Source organism: Gobius niger, assembly GCF_951799975.1.
Source record: "Gobius niger genome assembly, chromosome: 18".
In the NCBI taxonomy this organism is placed as follows: Eukaryota; Metazoa; Chordata; class Actinopteri; order Gobiiformes; family Gobiidae; genus Gobius; species Gobius niger.
In genome coordinates, this window is record NC_136869.1 from 6,575,327 (window position 1) to 6,595,057 (window position 19,731).

At 40.9% G+C, this 19,731-nt stretch overlaps 1 protein-coding gene across 1 annotated transcript in view; it reads left to right on the top strand.

The window, feature by feature from the left end:
- The window catches only part of LOC306977684 (cadherin-18-like), a 210,428-nt gene that overhangs the window by 76,698 nt on the left and 113,999 nt on the right, over positions 1-19,731 (top strand). Inside the window, exons 3-4 of the mRNA XM_079576098.1 lie at positions 8,670-8,964; positions 17,853-17,972. Of these exons, the coding sequence (XP_079432224.1) occupies positions 8,670-8,964; positions 17,853-17,972 (415 nt within the window). The remainder of the gene's footprint in view (positions 1-8,669; positions 8,965-17,852; positions 17,973-19,731) is intronic.

The following is a 19,731-nucleotide window of genomic DNA, read 5'->3' on the forward strand; positions in this document are numbered from 1 at the left end:
CCACGACTCTAGAGGCTCTAGATACCTCCATATAAGGGCGGTAGGAGAAGCTAGCCTTTCATAACTTTAAACACGTTAAAAGAATTTTAAAGCCTGGTGCCTAGTTTTCCTAGACTTTCTACAACTAGATTTTCCTCCTGTGATAAGGCTGGGTTAGGCACAATTACAGGGACCAGGCGGGTTTTCGTGAGGAACATTTTAGAAATCTCGTACTAATGAGCGCCTGAATTTGATTGACAGGCCGTTAGCATTAGAGCTAGTGGCACGGGCGTGGCTACGACCAAACTACACATCGTGTAGTTGATTGTTATAGCATTGTTCCTTCATTATAAACATAAGACAAGCATCCATACATATTTGATCTAACAAAATCCAAAATGTACCATGTTCCAGCCATGTCCTAATGTGTAGAATGAGCCCAGACCTGTTCACCACAACTGCCTCTAAAATCCTGCACTGACCCGAAGGTGTTACTTACTGTGCCGTCATGCACAAGCTTAATATAGAAGTTGCAGTTACTCATAAGACCTGAGGTGGCAGTAGTGAGTATAAAATGACCAACTTGCATCTAGTCTCTTTAATGATACTGTACAAGCAAGAGTTGTCTGTGATTTCATGAGATACTATGGACTTCATTGGTTAGGGATGCATTGGATGGTGAAAAACAAAAACTACGATATCGGGTATCGGCTCCAAATATCCGATCTGTTTTGGCTCTCACCACTTTCACTAACTAAATCAAAGTGAATATGGGCATGTTGTACCTCATTTTGAAGCACAAACATGGAGAATTCAATTGCTAAGTTAGTTTTAATGTCCAAGACCAGACTTTTAATCACCGGGGGAAACTCTGCGGCTAACAACAGCTTGCTAGTGCTAGCGGAAACTACCGTACCGGACAACTAAACTCCACGAAGTTCATGCGTAAAAATGTTTAAATTAGCCGCACTGTATAGGCCGCATGTTACTGGGCCTGTGAAAAATGTAGCGGCTTGTCCGAAAAGGCTGGGAAAGACACTATGATTGGATCACCTAAAGGAGCCTAATAAAATAAAATTGGCCACTGATGGAGATCGCTTCATGTGAGTTGTTTATATTAATGTAACCTAATAGCCTGGCATATTCACCTTGTTCCGCCCTGCTCCAGTCCTATGTAAACTAATAGGAGTGAAGGGGCGGGCACAATTCATGGCAGCACCCGCGCAATTAAGCTGAATACCCAGAGATATTCAGTGTAGAAAAGTCCTTGGATCCTTGTTTGATGTTTTTCCATTAGTTTATTAATATAGTGGTCAAATAAAGGTCAAATATTAATAGATGTAATGGATAATTGAGCTGTACCATCTCGTTAGCAAGAAAAGATACGATTTTATTGACACCATCATACCAGGACCATTCACTTTACACACTCCAAACAAGCTGCTTTTACGAAAGTCTCTTGGTGTCTTGATATCGGCAGATACTCAAACCCTCAGTATCAGTATCGGGAAAAAAGGCTGGATTGTTGTGAATATAAACGGCCTTCTGGTACTAAAAAACAAACAAAAAACATATCACATTTGAGTGTTATTTTGTCTTTCACAGCAAAACTAATAGATCACCTTTTATTCCGTCATTGTAAACAGACCTTTGCCCAATGGGGGGAATATTGGAACGATCAGTCACCACATATTACTTTTTATGTCGCCTAAAGTCGAACCAAACAAAGAAGTGACACTTTTGCTTGATGTTAAAGCAGGGATCGCCTTTTGGGAAACACTATATCTAAAACTAGAATAAACGCTATGTATTAAATATTCTCCTACAATTGTCCGGATTTAAATTACATTGCCACCGTCGACTTTTTTATTTAAAGTTAAGTGTGGAGAATTCGTAATGCAGCGAGGGCGAGGTGCACTGCGTGATCATTTGGTTAAATGGAGAGAATGAAGTTCCCTGAGGGGGCAATAAAGTATAACTCGCCTTAATTTAGTCAGTGATAGAAGCAGACGACACTCGCTGTTTGGAATATCAAGTGAGCGCACCACTATAATTTACACTAATGCTATTGAAGTGTGCATGCGTGGTCTTTTAAACAGACACACTTACCTTTTTCTTCTTCATTTATGCAATTGATTTGGCGCTTTTCTGAATGCAGCACAACCTTTGCTTCTTTTGCAAAACGAAATCCCTCAAGGCACAAAAAAATTGCAGAAAGTTTGAAATATGCTACTTTGGGAGGCATTTTTAACAGAACTTTTGAACAATGAAAGTGTTATTTTTCTTAAGCTGGATTCATCTTGCAGATATACAAATTATTATGCAAATTGTATTTCAGTGTCAAAAAGGTTTTCAATAAGACTCATGGATGGTGTTGTGTCTCAGGGCTCTTTGAGTCACTGACATCAATCACAAACGCCTGTGATGATTAGTTTTCAGGTTAAGCCAAGGTAAGGGAAAAACTACTGAAAAAGGACATTCCACATTATTAAGCAGACCTTCATTTTCAAGGAATATGGAAAGAAAAAGGATCTCTGCTGATGAAAAGCGTGAAATAGTCGAATGCCTTGGTCTAGGTATGAAAACCTTCGATATTTCATGAAAGATTAAGCTTAATCATCGTACTGTTAAGAGATTACATTCAGAGCACACACGGATTTGTGCAGATAAAGTCACAATGAGGACGGTTTCTGCCAGACAAATACATCAGATTACGAGAACAGCTGCTACAAAGCAGCAAACAGGTATTTGAAGCTGCTGGTGCCTCTGGAGTCTCCCGAACATCAAGGTGTAGGATCCTCCAGAGGCTGCAGTTGTGCATAAACGTCTATCTGGCCTCCCCTAAACTGTTAACAGGAACGGCTGCAATGGGCCCACAAATACATGTTTCTTTGATTTTTGCAAATATCACTGGGGTGTCAGTAGAGACTTGGTTCAAACATGCTTTTCACAAAAAAAAAAAACCCTGTTATTTTACATCTGTCTCTGTCCCTGATGTGTTGTGTTTTGCCAGTTGTGTCGTTTGACTTTGATATTAGTGTGCAGTATGTTGTGGACCGTGCGGAGTGTTGCCATTATAAACTGACAGTAAATCATTGTGTTTTAGTCACAGCAAAAAGTGCCGCTATAGTTTCGACATAAGAGTTTAAAAAAACGAAACTGTGCCATATGGTTGCATTGTTAAAGACCCACAGTCATTTTTCTGCTCCTTCATGTCAGGAACGTTTGTGATTGTGGATGAATAAAGTAATTGCCGCCACCTCGCTACCATCGCTGTCATTTCCAGCAGCATTTGCCAGTAACATCCTGTTCCACCAAGAGACAGCCTCTTCTTACAACTGACAAAAACTCAACATGCCGGGTTGAAAATTAGATGACAAAATGGTAGCCCTTTTAACATGTAAAAGGCGGCTTTTTAATTCTGTGTACATATGTAATACTTTGAAGGATCAATACTCTTAGCAGAACATTGGGTGACTCCTCCCACTGTATCAGTCTATAATGGACAGTGTGAATCAGTGAAGTTTGTATTTCCTAAAAGTTATCTTCAGAATGATTGTTTTTATCTGTTTTATGATGGTCTCCAATTGCTTAAGTCTTAATCTTTACTGTAGTTTTACCAACTGTTATTATTTTGGGGGAGTCTTACCCAAAGAAACAATAACAGAGCACCAGTCGTAGCTGGGATGGAACCACTAACCATTGGTTTGCCGACTACATTATCCCGGTTGTCGGACACAGAGGAAGAAGGATGTGTTTGTTCCGAGGGATGTCACTCTCCTCAATAAAGGTTAGCTGAATCTGCCTGAACAGTCTCACTGATGATCAATCAATCCATCAATTAAAACTTTAGATCATCAGCTCGCTGTTTTAACCTCTTACCCTCTGCCTGAACCAAGCACATTTTCTCCAGTTCGGCTTTACCCAAATGTAAAAGCTTCATGACCGGAGACTTTACAGCCAGTCTAACGCCTCATTTGAAAGCTAAAGCCTACAAAATTGATCGTAACTTTTTTGTTGAATTGTCACCGATTTACTTTTTTTTCAGGTTTTTGACATATTTTTGTCACTTTTTGTCAATTGTTTGTTAGTTTTTAGTTTATTTATTTAGAGAAACAGGGACAGTGTACAATAAACATTAACCTCAAGGGGACAGATGCATAGTACCAGGTAATAGCTCAAGTGTTAATTTCCACCCGTAGTCCCTGCACAGGCTGATGTTATAATACATAAAAAACATCATGCATACATGGATAATGGCATTTACATTGACCAAGTTCATAATAGTAAAAGTTGTTGCATTTTTTCTAGAAGCTTTTAGATTTGGGTGATGCCAAACTGGTCAATCAATCAACTGCTTCACAGGACCGGACATTATATTTGCCCGGGCAATATAATGTCGAAATAAGCGTCAGTAGCAGATGGTAATAGAGCCAGGGCTGATGGGAGACCCTCTGCAGACAGGGCCAAGACCGTGGAAGAACGCCCAGTCCATGTTGGAGCTTCAGTTCTTGTTGTCAAGATTTATTGTACTATTAATACTATTAACTTTAATGTAATGTACTGTAAATGTATAGTTTCATTTTTTAACAAATATTGTCTTGAAATCATCTTGCGACACCCGCCACTGTTTCCCGCGAACCCTACTTTGGGAACCTCTGCTCTACACCGGTAACCGTTTGCGCCTGCATCAATCCATAATGGCCATTTTAGCATCACCGCTTCACAACACATGCAAAAGTAGCACAAGGGAGTATTTACTGACTCCACTCCGAGAGGCTGCGGGGCTTTCCCTTTGCTATTTTATACTTTGGGTTTCAATTTCAGAAGTGCTTTGTTTGTTACTTATAGCTCTGTTTCTGAAAACCTTATGTGGTGCGCATGTAATAGCTCACAGTAAAATCAATAGAAAGTGTTTGCCCTGCAGGAGGCCGGTGTGCAGCGCTGGAGTGGAGAGCAACTAGCTAAGAGTTCCATCAAAAGAAGCATAAAAAAGCCGAGTGCATTGTTTGAAAAAAGAAAAAAAAAAAAGTCCTGGGTTGTTGTCCTCAAGAGTAAAGTTGACACATACATTTGAAGTCACGGTGTAAGTTGGGGGATTTTTCCATTTCTTCCATGGATATAATGGATTATCATTATATCCATTATCAAGAAACAGTCTTGGCTTTAAATCTTAGTCAAATAACACCAAGATATTAAAAGCATAGACATATTAAAGGTTACAACAGCTGCTACTACTACTACTACTAAGCTGGACTTGATATATATTATATATATTAAAAAAAGTATTGGGTGACATGGTGTTTTCCCTTACCGCAAAAAAAAAAAAGTACTATCGTCTTGACTCTGGGCCAGGACCGGAATCTCTATAGTTTACATAAAGATCAGATAAATACGTATTATTTGGAAACAGTTTCAAGAGTTTTGATTCTCTTTTTTTTTTTTTTGCATATGGTGCCTTTGCAAAAAACTTAACCCCCGCCTTGACATTTTCTTCAGTTTGGCTTTGCCCAAATCTAAAAGCTTCTCGCCTCATTTGAAAGTTCAGATCTGCAGAACTGATCTCTCATTCTCATCTTTTTCTTGCCTGTTATTGTCGCGTGTTGTTGCATTTCCATCACTTTTTTTAATCACTTTCTTGCCACCTCTTTTGCTGCATTTTTGCTATTTTGGCAAACTGAAAATGCGCTTAAGGAGGGGTTCAGGACTTTAAAGGGAGATTTCAGGATTTTTGACATAGGGCCTCATTTCCTAGTTATCCAGAGTGTTGTTGATTTCAGGAGACATATATAGATTTTTTTTAATTCATGCAGTCCTTATATTTGATGAGTTTAGTGGTGCTAGGCTAGTGCTAGGCTAGTTCATGTCTATGGTAACTAGTAGCCTGCATTAAAAACCTCTTCAAAATCATGGGGTCGTCCTCCAAACGTTGCCATATCTGATTTGTAGAAAGCTCCTTTGTGAATTCCACGTGTAGTAATGCCGGCCGCAGGTAAACAGTCTACTGTAGATCCGGTAACCGAGCAGATCACTCCGCCACTGCATAGCTTACAACCAGGAAGCTGATGCTGCTCAAATATAAGTTCTTTTAAATGCAAAATGGTTATATTTAAAAAATGATTCAGTCAACACAGACATTTAAATGGGTAGTCTGGTGTTATAAGTGATATGCCTCAGGTGCACTGTGCTTGGGTCAGACTGTTTTTAATGCAGGCTATTAGTTACCATAGACATGCACTAGCCTAGCACTAGCCTAGCACCACTAAACTCTTCAAATATAAGGACTGCATGAATTAAAAAGAAAGTAAAAAATCTCCAGAAATCAACAACACTCTGGATAACTAGGAAATTAGGCCCTATGTCAAAAATCCTGAACTATCGCTTTAACTGAACCGAGCAAAGTCTACAGGTTTTGTTTTTGTGTCGTTTATCGAGTGCTTTAATCCATGTGCAAAAGTTTGTAATTTATTTACAACAGCAGGAATGAGTTTTGGCCTCTCCTTTGCTTGAAATGCACACATGGGGGAAACAACACATTAAGTCATTGTAAACAGTCTGAATAATTTATTCCATTTACACATGAGGGTTTCCATGCCCCTCAAAGACAAAGACGAGTGTTATTTATTATTCTTTTTGATCAACGCACATCTCTCGCCGTCCAGACAAAATACAAAGCCGTTCTTCTAAACACAAATTGACGTGCTTGTAAAATAATGAAATATAAAATAAAAGGGAACGCTCCGATGCTCCACTTGTACGTAACACATTGGCAATGCACAAAGAAAATGGATTGTACTGTTGTGTTTTCCCCGTGGGGCAAAAATGAGAAAAAATGTGTCGCACGGCATGTTTTATTCATGTGTGACGGAGAAATTGGTTAAATAATGATGTTTCCATGGCGGCGCCCTGTTTGGAAATTCACAATTGGCGCTCGCATGCGTGCAGGAATTTGTATTTATTAGTTTGCAGGGTCTTGTACCCAGCTGAACAATCGGCATCAAAGTTCCAATCCTCTCGATATCAATTAAGGCTGGAACGCTCCTCAGCAGGCAGCAGGTTCGTGTGCATCTAAAGAGGTACGCATGGATTTCCCCTGAAAACCTTTACGTCAGCTGATGCCTGGAAGCTGAACATACGGGAGAGGTTTCAGAAAACATCCCAGTATCCTGTACGATTGAGAGGGCAAGCCATATCGGATGTTATTATGGTAATTTTGTGACTTGATAATGATGCTTCTTTTGTATAGACTTTTCATTGTTTTATTTTTGCTTCCAAAAGTAGCAGGGCCAGTTGCAGACAAATTGTCACAGAACAGATATGACAAAATGGACAATAGATGTTATTATTAATAATAGTCATGATAATTGGCTTATTTTCCAGCATAGATACAGACGGTATCTCTGGAATGAAGAAGAGAAAAATCGAAACTTGCTATAATTATTCCAAAACTACTTTAACAAATGCTGAATTATGAATATAGCTTTCTACCCAATAAAGATACAAAGACATGGAGAGGAGCAAAGTAGTTAAACAACCCATAAATACATAAACACATGCTTCATCATCATCATGCTTCATGTTAGCATCACGCCACATGCTAACGCTAGCAATGTCACCCGTTTCGACTGAACAATCTGCTGTGAATAAACATCCATATGGAGCTGATTCAGACTTGACTTCATTTGTATGTGATAACCAGTTTATATTCCGCCACATATGGAAACAAATAATACACCTACAGTATTTTATTTCATGGAAATATGGCGTGACCCCAACCCTACCTCTAACCGACTGAGTATCACGACTGAGGGTAAATGCTAGGAGTAATAACATGGAATCAGTGCTGCAAAATGAATTGAATGAGAAAAGTTTTCTCACTATTATACATAAGGGAACCCTATGTCTGACCGTTATGAGGGAAGCACCAACCGATCTCCAGAAGATCAAGGTCAATATCAACCTGTAGCCTCAAGTATTGACTGTGTTTATGTGTTGGGTCATATGTTTGATTGATGGGGGATACTGGACACAGGAAGAACATAAAAACCTCTGCAGAAAAGGCCTCATACGTCCAAGAATCATGTCAGGATTATCTCCCTGTGCCACTGTTCAACCCTTTCTGTTGACTTTGTTACTACACATGTTTTAAATTTGGCGGAAAGGCTATTCATATTTAGAAATCAAGGTTTACAACTCATCTCTACTTTGAAAAGTGGACAAAAATATTCAATGTTACCGCAAGGACTGCATGATGACGCAGCCGTAAGGGAGCTTTTTTTTTCTCGAATTGTCCAAATTGAAGTTTAAATTGGGCTCAGACATTGGGAACATTTTGGGATTGTTGCAATGAGAGAGAAAGCTTTTTGATTAGGGCCGTGGCTACGTTTGGGGAGAACATCCTGTGTTTGAGCCCGCTTGTTCAAATCTACTTGGTCGTGTTCGTAGTTCGCTTTCATCTTGAATTTCTAAATACTTTATTATGTGACCTTGAAGTTCACTTACGTCTTCAACAGAACTCATTCCAATGCTTGTGTTCAATACATTTTGACCTATGTGAGGGAAATTCTTGCTTTTTACACATCTTCTCCAAAGCAAAGTCAGTTATTTCTTTATAAGCTTTTTGCAAATATAGGCTAATTTATCTGTTTACTCACCTCTTTTCTTCTCTGTTTGTGTCTGTTTTTGTCCAGCTTCACTCTAACTCCGATAAGGGCGACGGAACTGTCAGGTACATTTTGAGCGGCGAAGGAGCGGGGACTATATTCATCATAGACGAGGTGACGGGGGACATTCACGCCACGAAAAGCCTGGACCGCGAGAGGAAGTCGCATTACGTCCTCCACGCACAAGCCTTGGACCGCAACACGGAGGACGCGCTAGAACCAAAGTCCGAATTCATCATCAAAGTCCAGGACATCAACGACAACGCGCCCAAGTTCCCCGACGGACCCTTCGAAGCAGACGTGGCTGAGATGTCAGATGTGGGTGAGTACCGGACCACCAGCTGGGTTTCTTATAGGTGTTAAGCTACTGTGGTGTGAATGGGATGGATCTGGATATAGGAAAACAAGACGGTGCGGGTTATTTGACCTTTTGCCGTAGAGCTCCTCTGGGCTCTACGCTTTGGTGGGCATCGTCTCCTCTGAGCACAAAAATAAGCTGCTACGGTGAGAATTTGCAAACATCAGCTGGTTACCTCTAGCGTCAGGTTTTAATCAGATTTGTATATAGGCTGTAAGCTTTGAGATTTGGGTATGAATAATAGAGTATGGAATTGAACGTTGTAAATTCACAATTAGGATGGTAATCTGCCACATTTGTGGGTACTAGCAAAGGTTGGCAAAGAGAGTAACATTTGCTAAAAACAGTGTAAACAGTGGAGAAATAAGTCTGTTAGCTGCCAAGTCACTATGGGTAAGTCAATCTAACACTCTGTAGTGTCTTAATGCTTTAATAACTCAAGTACTTCATATTACAAGATTGAAAGTTCAAAACATTTTAACTGGACATTTTTTATAGCTGCCCGACGTTTCAAGAGTCATCCAACTTCAAGTTCTGCCTGGTGACTGTGCAATCTACACCTGTTGCACTGGAAGATGCCACCACCCAATCTAACATCTATGGGAATTTGGCCCTGAAGATGAGAGTTGGATGAATCTTGAAACTTCGGGCAACTATGAAAAATGTCCAGTTGAAATGTTTTGAACTTTCAATCTTTTATACAGTACTTCATATTCACATCACACTTTGAATTTTGACATCGCAAACCTTAACTCTTTTGATAAAAACAAATATAAATATGTGTTGTGGAATTTCTACTTGACTTTAGATCGGGGTCACCAATGTGGTGCCTGCGGGCACACAGGTGCCCTATGGGGCATGCCCAGTAGCTCTTAAGACTTTTTCTAAGGTGTAAACACTTAACTTTCTTATCTGATTCTTAAAAATACAGTTATTTTTGTTCTTGTGACTCAGTACGAGTTTAAAATAAAGTTATTTTGATATAATATGGGGCCAATATCCTATAAGCACACAGCGTATGTTTAAGTCTTTAGGATTTGTTTTAACTGGTAGATCTTGAACAACTTAATGCTCTTGAAGTAGCCCTCGGCTGAAAAAAGGTTGGTGACCCCTGCTTTAGACTAATTATCGTGACGTAAAATTGAGAGAGAGTTGAACCGAGAATGGAGTGAAAGAAAGGTTGAGAAGCGTTATTCAAATAAATACCCTTTCCTTTTGCTGGCAGAGTGGACTTTTAGCTTTTATCCAACTTTTCAAAACCTGAGCCAAACACCCCAGTCTCATCTAACACCATCCACACCTCATTTCGAGTCCATCACATGCTTCCTCCCTCTGTCGCCTTTGTGAGAATATCCTCCACTGGTTTGATCTCCTGATTTCATTGTTGTGCCTTTGCTGTTTGTCTCCCGGTGGTCAACTCTTTAGAAAGCACTCAATGCAATCCTCCAGCAACAATATCCAAACTGCACGGCACTCTCCCCTCTTTGCTTTGTCATGTGGCATCCATCTACATTCCACTCCTTTATCCCGTCGCTGAGCCGTTTTTAGCCCGAGCGAACAAAGCAAGTTTTTTTTTGTGTTTTTTTTTCCCTATGTCCACCGGCTCATGCCTCAAAGCACAATGGTCTCAGAAGTGTGTTGTTCAGATATTTCCACAGTGCTTCTTCAAATCGTGTGTTGCTCGTCCAAAAGCTGGCCACACTGCTGCCCGAGTCATTTTGGGCACGCTCTTCGGTTGGATAGGGATTCAGTCAAGCAGGCGACGGTTGACAGTGGCTTATTCAAATCAAAAAGGCCTGTTGTGTGACATTTATGGAGACAGGGGCAAAGCAAAGGGTTCCAACTGAGAGGACATCTGGTTCAAACCACTGGTATGTGGATCCATGTGGAGAAAATGGCCATCTTAAAAGCGATTGAATTAGGATAGCAAGATAACCTCCTCAAAATCAGCATAAATTACCAATACTTCCCACAGTGATAAAGGCATCACAGCTCAAAGTTCATAAAGCAAATAAAGTTGTCAAAATCACCGAATGCCTCGAGAATCTCCCAGTAATTATTGATTTCTACACTCTCCCTTGGTGCAGGAACGTTTTTGCCTTTTTCTGCAAAGCTGATTTAGAGAACTTAGCGGCCATGAAGGAAAAAGCTTTTGATAAGTAAACAAACAGCTCACTGATGAGCTAAAGATCTTTGAGGGGCATTTGAGTCCTACAAATGCACAGATATCTTCTTGTGAAACACTGAAGAGGCACCAAGAGCTTCCCACACCTGCAGCACAGTGGAGGCGTCACAAGAGGGGCTACAGGAAAAGGAGCAAAAGAGGAGGCATCCGGACAAGACTCGCAGCAACCCTTCTTTCCCTAATGTTATAGCTAATGTCAGTTCACTGCAGTGTTAATTTTGACATATTGGCACAACATATTTTATTTTCGTTTTAGTCTTAGTCTTTTGACTAAAATGTAATTTCATTTTAGTCGAGATTTAGTCAAAAAAAAACTTTTCAATTTTAGTCTAGTTTTAGTCGACTAAAATTGCATGTCAATTTAGTCGACTAAATTTAAGACTAATTTAATCGACTTTGCATTTATAATATTCATTTTAATCATATTTAATCGTGGTCCTCGACTTCATGGAGCTGCTCCACATGAACAAAGCACAAACCTGTTCATTTGGCAGTGAATTTAAATGATATGAGGCTCTTTCAGACGGTCAATAGAAGCTTGGATGATTTTAGTCTCTGCTTTTAATTTTTATTTAGTCTTATTTCAGTCGACTAAAATATCTGGACATTTTAGTCATAGTTTTAGTCTCATGAGGAACGTTTATTTTAGTTTTAGTCCAATTTTAGTCGTCAAAAATATCACTTTGACTAAAATTGAGACTAAATATTTTAGTCGACGAAATTAACACTGGTTCACTGGAGTCTGCCACGCTCTTCCCAGAAGATGCTGAAAGACTGTTGTGTTTTTCTACTCACTGAGTCCTGGGTCAACTGTAAGGCGGAGTTTCACAGGTGACCCTCAGGTGAAGATCGGCGTCAGAGCCAGGGGAGAAGGATGAGGACGAAGATGAAGATGAGAAGGAACGAGGACCAACCCTAATTTCGTTGGACAATTGTACAATGACAAATAAAGCACTTACTTGCTTACTACCCAACACTAACTGTACCGACATCTCGAAGAGAAAAGGGGAATAACTTCATCTATTTCTCTCCAACCGAGAAAATGGAAATGTGCAGAACTGGTTAAAAATGCAAACCCCAGCGGACTAGTAGACTCTCTCTTTATACACTCAATATCAGGCTGCTCACGCTCATTTATATTCACAAGCTGAGGACGCTTCGCAACATTAGCAGCCAGTGAGTGTTTGTGCGTCTGATGTGTCAAGTATGTCTTCTTCTCCCCATAGTGAGGCTCTTCTAGAACTATGTGGTGGGCGGGAGGATATTTGACCTACGCTGAAGTGGGCCGGGTGGTCCAAACCGCTAATGCATCTTCTACATTTAGTTCTAACCAAACCACCCCCCCCAAACTTTTCCCATGCCCGCTCTCACCTGTCCATTGCCGGCTGCACAACAGAATCAATCCCCATCACCCAGAGACGAATCCGACTCTGTAAAGGGAGAAATAATTAGCCAGTGCGCTCCTCCCTCTGGTTTCCTGGTGTCTTTTCGAAGCACTCCTTTGTGGTTTCGCCGTCTTCTTGCCTCAAATCGGCCGTAACAATCAACCGTCCCACACTCCACTTCACTAATCCCCCCAGCATCCGTCAATATCTCCGCCCCCGGGAGCGGCGAGGGGCGGCGGGCGGCTAATTGGCAGTGATGGCCTTCCCTTCCTGCTCAAATTGATTTTCTGGGCATGTGCCAGGCAGTTTTTGGCGAGAAGCAGAGATCAAGTGCAACACTGTGTCTACCAGATTGGGAAGTGTTTACGGCTAAACTTGCTTCTTTTAGCCATGTAATGATAGTGTTTCCTCTTAAAAAAACAGACCTGGAGTTGTATTTAACATTTCACCCAATGATTAACATAGAAATCATTTAAAAAAAAGCCTGTCCCATGACCCTTAAACCAACCATTCTCAGCAAAAGTGAAACAACGATAAAGAATTTTCCATCCATTGCCATTTCAGTGCTTAAAACATACATTGATTTGTGTCTGACTGTGCCTTTCCTATTTCATCATGAGAGGTGTCTGAAATGGAGATTGCTTTTGCTTTATTTAATTTCACTGCTTTCATGGAAACTAATACAAGTGCATTGGGTCGAACTGAGCATAATACAAGTAAAGGGAAAAGCCTTTGTAAACAGTATCTTTTCCTATCTATTTCACATGAGTCCCCTCGTTGCGATTTGCCGCTCATGTGATGCTTATTTGAAACTAGAACACATGTGATAAGCCGACATGCGCTCGCTGATCCCAACATGTTGTTCGCTAATTGCCTTCATTAGAATCTGGGTTCGCACAGTCCACAGAGACCACATGCATTTGAACTCTGAAACGCCACGCCTTCTCTCCGGGGTTATCTGCAAACTCCGCCCACCAAATTAGTTTGATCGAAATCTGTGTCGCTACCAACAAACAATGCTGATCGTATTTTGTATTCCTGTCAAAGAAGGGAAACGCTCTTTTGAATACTAATGTTGCTGGGACAAGGGTGTGAGAAATTGTAATAGAGACCACAAATAAGTTATTAAAAACTCAAAAGAGCTTCGTCTGTGCATGTTTCCCCCGGGTACTCTGGTTTCCCCTACCTCAAAAAACATGTACAGACATGTGCCAGGATGAAGGATAGTGTCACAGCATGGTAACACAATGATAGAAATATAACTAGATGGTATTAAAAGACAGAGGCCATAACATTCCTTTCTCCTTTATTATATCATCAATCCATGAACTGCCAAATGCAAATGAAGAGCGGATTTAAAAAAAAATGTCCTTACATTCTGGCCTATTGTTCAAAGTGAGTGAGTGAGAGCGAGTGAGAAAGAGGCTTCACTGATATTATGCAAACCTTTAGTTTAGTTTATTAATTTACCCCTCCTGGAACCTTAACGTGGTGGAGGGGTTTGAATGATCCTGGGAGCTCTGTTGTCGAGGGCTTTGAGGGTCTCCCATGGCAAACAGGTCCTAGGTGACGGGTCAGACAGAGAGCGGTTCAGAAGCCCCTCACGAGAGACCAACAGGCCACCACCTGCAGAAGGAGCCATAGGAGCTGGTGCCATGTGATTTGAACAGCTGCCCCCACGACCCGGCAACGGAAAAGTGGAAGAAAATGGATGGATGGATAGTTTAGTTTATTGGTTTATTTGGTAGGGACAGTGCATGTTAATGAACAAGCCGCATCCGTCGTCCCCCATGCGCACTCTCAAACACACTCCTGGCCTATTGTGCATGTTTTTGATGGCAGGGGAAACCGGAGACACGGGGAGAACACGCAAACACAGAAAAGTCCCGTCCAGGTGGGAATCAAACCTGGACCTTCGAGCTGTGAGGCATGAGTGCTAACCGCTGTACTACTGTGCCACCCATCGATTAAGCCTAATTGACCTTCTGTAGCATCATGTATTTGTAACCATATTCGGTATCGCTTTAGATTAAGGTGTGCTCATTAAGTATAAATAAGCATTAGTAATCATTTTAGGGTTAGGTTAAGGGTTGGCTACGAATAAGCGTATTATTAATGGACGATTAGTATGTGAACAGATACAAGTATAATAAACAGTGTGTTAATACTTTACAAGCAAATGATTAATGCTTCTTAATACTTAATGAGTACATCTTAATATAAAGCGTTATTCTGCAATATTTCTGCTATATATATCTCCCATATTCTGCTATCTCAATGCTCTTCATATCACCTCCTAGAGTTTCCTGTAATCTTTACCACAATCCATTCACAACTTATTATGCTGTTCACAGGTTATATATCGATTTTGTGATTTCTTTGGATATTACTTTCCCTCTCACCAACATCATACAAAGGGAAATATAGGAAACTAAACTACGGAATGACTTGGATAAAACACTCCATGCTCCATCCTCCAAGCACAAACTGGAGACTTTGACCATTTCCTCCCTGTGCATGGATCAATTTGAGCCTCTGAGCAGCATTTTAATACAGACTTTTCATCTGATTTCGTGATTATTAACTTTTCATGTTGACTTGCGGAAGCCCATTTCTCGGGCCGATGACGGGAAATTACAACACACCCGGTTGGGGAAAATGATATTACGCCACGCTGGCATATCAGAGCCTTCATTACCAGGATAGAAAGCGGTAAGGCCAGCGCCCCGTAACTCGGAATGTCCGTCAAACCCGTACTGGGAACCTCGGCGGGAATTATCTGTACTCCGGGAGCTGCGCTGGTTTCGAATCACTTCTCTTAAAAGCCCAGACTAATTCAATTCCAGCTGAACGGTACAAGCACAGGTCAATTTCTATGCACAAAAGCTTCAAATTAGCCTTCCTTAACCTGCCGCACTTCCTCTCCAACGCCGGAGAATTAAATTTCACTGTGAGAAGTTGATTATGTGCCGTATATAATTTGATACGCACCGCAGTAGAATCCACGTAACTCCCATACTATATTCCGGGAGTGACTTTGACCGATCCGGAGCTGCAAAACTTGGAGCGCGGAAAAATAGATGTTTTACTGCATGTTGAGCACCGCCGGTGTTGTACTTGTGTAATTTAGTTTATTTCCCCCAGGCAAAAAACAACCGAGCATGTGTCGAGGAAAAAATAACACGCTCCCGGCTATATCCTGAAGAACATATAGGGCTCAGCGATTGCGTTTTTATTTGTAGTGAAAAAAAAAAAAGAAAAGAAAGAGGAAAACACCGCCGCTTTGTATGAGCGTGCAGTGCAGTCATAGCGCCTTCACAGTGCAATTAAAATGGGTTAAATGAAGCCTGTAATGCTATTTGAGCAGCACCTCGAGTGTTAAATTGAAGCACAGTGGTTCATGCCTGGTTCTTAAATAACGTCCCCTGATTCTGTGTCGATTGTCTTTAGAGTCTGGAGACGATTTGAAATAAAGTTCCTGAAAATGTGTTTGCATTTCGTCAGTACAAGTCAGTCTCGTCTCGTTGGCTTTTCTCCTTTACAGCAGGCAGATATGCATGTGAAGGCTCTCATTCATCCAGGAGGTCGTGGTCGAGCTTCAATCGTGGACTGGGCTGAGCTTGGTTGAGTTAAGAGAAGCGAAATATCTAGTGATGGGATTTACGGCTCTTTACCAGGAGCCGAGTCATTTCAAAGAGCCGTTCAAAAGACTGGCTGTTTTTGATATACTATTTTAATAACGCCAGCCAGATAGCTCACAATGTCTAAGGCGCGATTGATGAAAGGCACGTTATATGAATAATCTAAAATGACAACGGGACGGATATTTACGCTTTGAAAAACGTGTTTGTGAAAAAAAATCTTGTGCCACAACTAATATAAAGAGTCCGCAACTGTCTGACGAATCCTTTTTAGTGCTTTAAGCTTTGATTTTAGTGAAATAAGCTTTCACTTGTGTTGCCTGCTCTGTTGTTTGGCTGATTCTTGTGTTTGTTTGGGGGAGTTTGGGGTAAAATTGACTGTTCGCCTTAGCCTCTTAACCCCCGGATGAACCGAGCACATTCTCTCCAGTTCGACCTTGCCCAAATCTAAATAAGTCTTCAAAAAAGTGTCAACTTAGCACCGAAAACGAGGATGAAAAATGCAACAAAAACGTGACGAAAATGTGGCAACAACACAGCAAACAAAATGCACTTGGTTCAAGCGGAGGTTAAGAGTTTAAAGAGTTAAAGAGAGGTTCATGAACGTCACATCACGAGAAACATCCTCCACAAAATCAAACTCAGTCCAGTCACCGATTTTAACTTCATCAACTTCGGATTTAACAATTTGTTCTGATCTGGGGTTGCTGAAGTTGGTCAGGTCTGGGTTCAGAATGAGATCAGCTGACCACCTGAACATCCTGAATAAAACCTATTTCATCCGTGGATTCCTTCTTCCCTGATGGCACGGGTGTATTCCAAGAAGACAATGCCAAGATTCATCGGACTGACATTGTGAAAGAGCGGTTCAGGGAGAATGGAACATCCTTTTCACACACGGATTGGCTGCCACGGAGTCCGGATCTTAAAGTTCACCCCATTGAGAACCTTTAGAACGTGCATCATCAGCAAGATCTTGGTGAAAGATGAATGCAACAATGGATCTTTTGACATTTCAGAAGCTTATTGAAACAATGGCACAAAAAGGCTCTTAAACCAAATATTAGAGCGTAGAAATGTTTTTTGGTCAGGATTAGGATTAGATTTGATAATGATTGGATTTCCCTCCAGAACATCTTTCGACAGCGAAAAGCTGTTTTTTGTTTTTTTTTGCCGTGGTTTTGGATTGGGCAGTAATTTACAGCTGCCTCCACTCACACTGAAGGAGTTTAACAGATCACACTTCATGTTTCTCTGATTGTTTTATAATTTTACCTCAGTTTACCAGCCTGTCTTTCCACAGAACACATGGAATACTGTAAGTCTTTGGCCTCACCGACTCCACTTAATGTGCAGTTGTTGAACGATTTTGTCGACGTCAACCTAAGCATTTTTCTATGACTATGTGACTGAATCTGTCTCTATTGTGCACCACAAATCTGTAAGCGTCTTATTTTTATTTTGAAACCTGGGCCTGTGGTTGGTAACTCTTCAGACCTTATCTTTGCCCGTCTGTATCTGCTTCTTTGAAAACTTGACTCACATGAACCGCAACTTAGAAATAGCTTTTGACAGAATCATGCACAGCGATTCTCTTTGTAACACCCTTCCTTCTCCCTATTATCCTTGCTCTTTCCGCAGGTACGTCAGTGATGCAGGTCACCGCATCTGACGCAGACGACCCCACCTACGGAAACAGCGCCAAAATAGTCTACAGCATCCTCCAAGGGCAGCCATACTTCTCCGTCGACCCCAAAACAGGTGCGTGTCTGCGGGCAAACCGGCTCATCCTGTTCTCAAAACGGTTGTGCAGATGACGGTGCAGAAGAATAATGTTAAAAAAAAATGTACAATCATTTAGAGATGACATGTTCAGACTCACCCTGTAGAATGCTGACACAAAAGTACCTCAGATTCAGTATGGAAATAAGAATTTTGCATGTAAAAAAAAATAATAATTCAGTAACACTATAATAACTGCACTTTATTTAGCCTTAATGAATGAATGAATGACTGAATGAATTAGCACAATTGAACAATGCATTAGTTAAGTGTGCTAATGCCTAACTCATAATGAATGTTTTTTTTTTCACATACTTGTATTCATTGTTAATTAGTTATTATGTGTTAGTCACACTTAAAGCAGTACTAAGTAACTTGTTCACCTTAATAAATCCTTTCCGTAGTCCCTCTGGGGGTAATGCAAGTGTTAATGGGATGATTGGGGGGGTCTTTCATCTCCCCCCGGTGTCACTGGCTTGAAAACCACAATTGCAACTTCACTGCCTACGGGTCGGAGTCACCAATACAGACTAATGGACTAATGGAAGAAGAAGCTAACAAGCTAACGGGCAAAGCTAACTCTGGGCTAGCACCACTTAAACAGTATTTACAGCCAAGTTTGAGTGAAAAAAATGATCTCCATTGTGTAATTGGATGTACAATATCCCTCTGTCCCTTTGCGTTTTCTGTCAGCGTAGTATTTACTCTCACGGACAATTAATGTGTAAAAAAACGCAACATGCTACGGCACCTGCAGTGGCTCTTATGGCCTCTAGGGATAGTTATGAGTTATTTAGTACTGCTTTAACTATTGAATTGTTCATGATTAATGATTTATTTACGATTTTACTCATCATTTATTAAGGCTAAGTAAGGTGTAGTTATTATAAAGTGTCACCAAAATGTCTATATTTTGAAGAACAAAAAGAAAATGGACGGCTTTAGGTTTATTGTGTTGACATATTTGGTCACGTTCACACTTTATCCCCCTGAAGTAAACTCCGGTCGACTTCTCGGGACATTTTCTTTTTTTGTGTTGGAAACAGCTAATTTTCACACATCTGCATCCTGTTAGATGTGTGCAGTGTTTTCAAACAGTGGTTTTCAGTTCATGTGCTCCAGTAGACCAGGGGATATTGAAGTGGACAGGGTGTGGAGGGCCACAACTGAGCGGTTAATGCGGTGTAAACTTTAAAGGAGAGCGTTGAGCGGGGTTTTTAAGTCGTGTCCCACATCTTCCTTTGGAGCTTGGAACCTTAAAACCAGCTCCTTCCCACAATAAAAGCCGATTCATTGTGTAGAACTATGAATCTTGTCGTACAAAGCAGTAGTAACGACCGGATGTTTGATCTTGCCCAAAGTCTTGCCTGTAGTGTATCCTCATAAATGGACTTCATAACTTTATCTTCTGCAGTTCTCTTAAACTATTGTGTATATCAAGCTGTCTTCTTGCACCGCTGTTCCCATGGTGTTACTGCCGTCGTCATAAAAGCCAAAGCGGCCTCAGCTGCGGAGTTATGGGCCTATCCGCGTGACCGCCATACTGTGAAGCACGCAATACGCTTTCTTTGCGAGCCATTACTAACTCTTTGGGAGGGTCACATGAGACATTTGTAGAGGAGACGTCAGAAAGCCATTGTTCTAAAAGAGAAACGAGGAGGTCCGTTGTGATTTCCAGCGCGGCTTTTGTCTGAGAGCCTCATCCTGAAGTCTATTAAATGTTTAATAAACCCCCAAA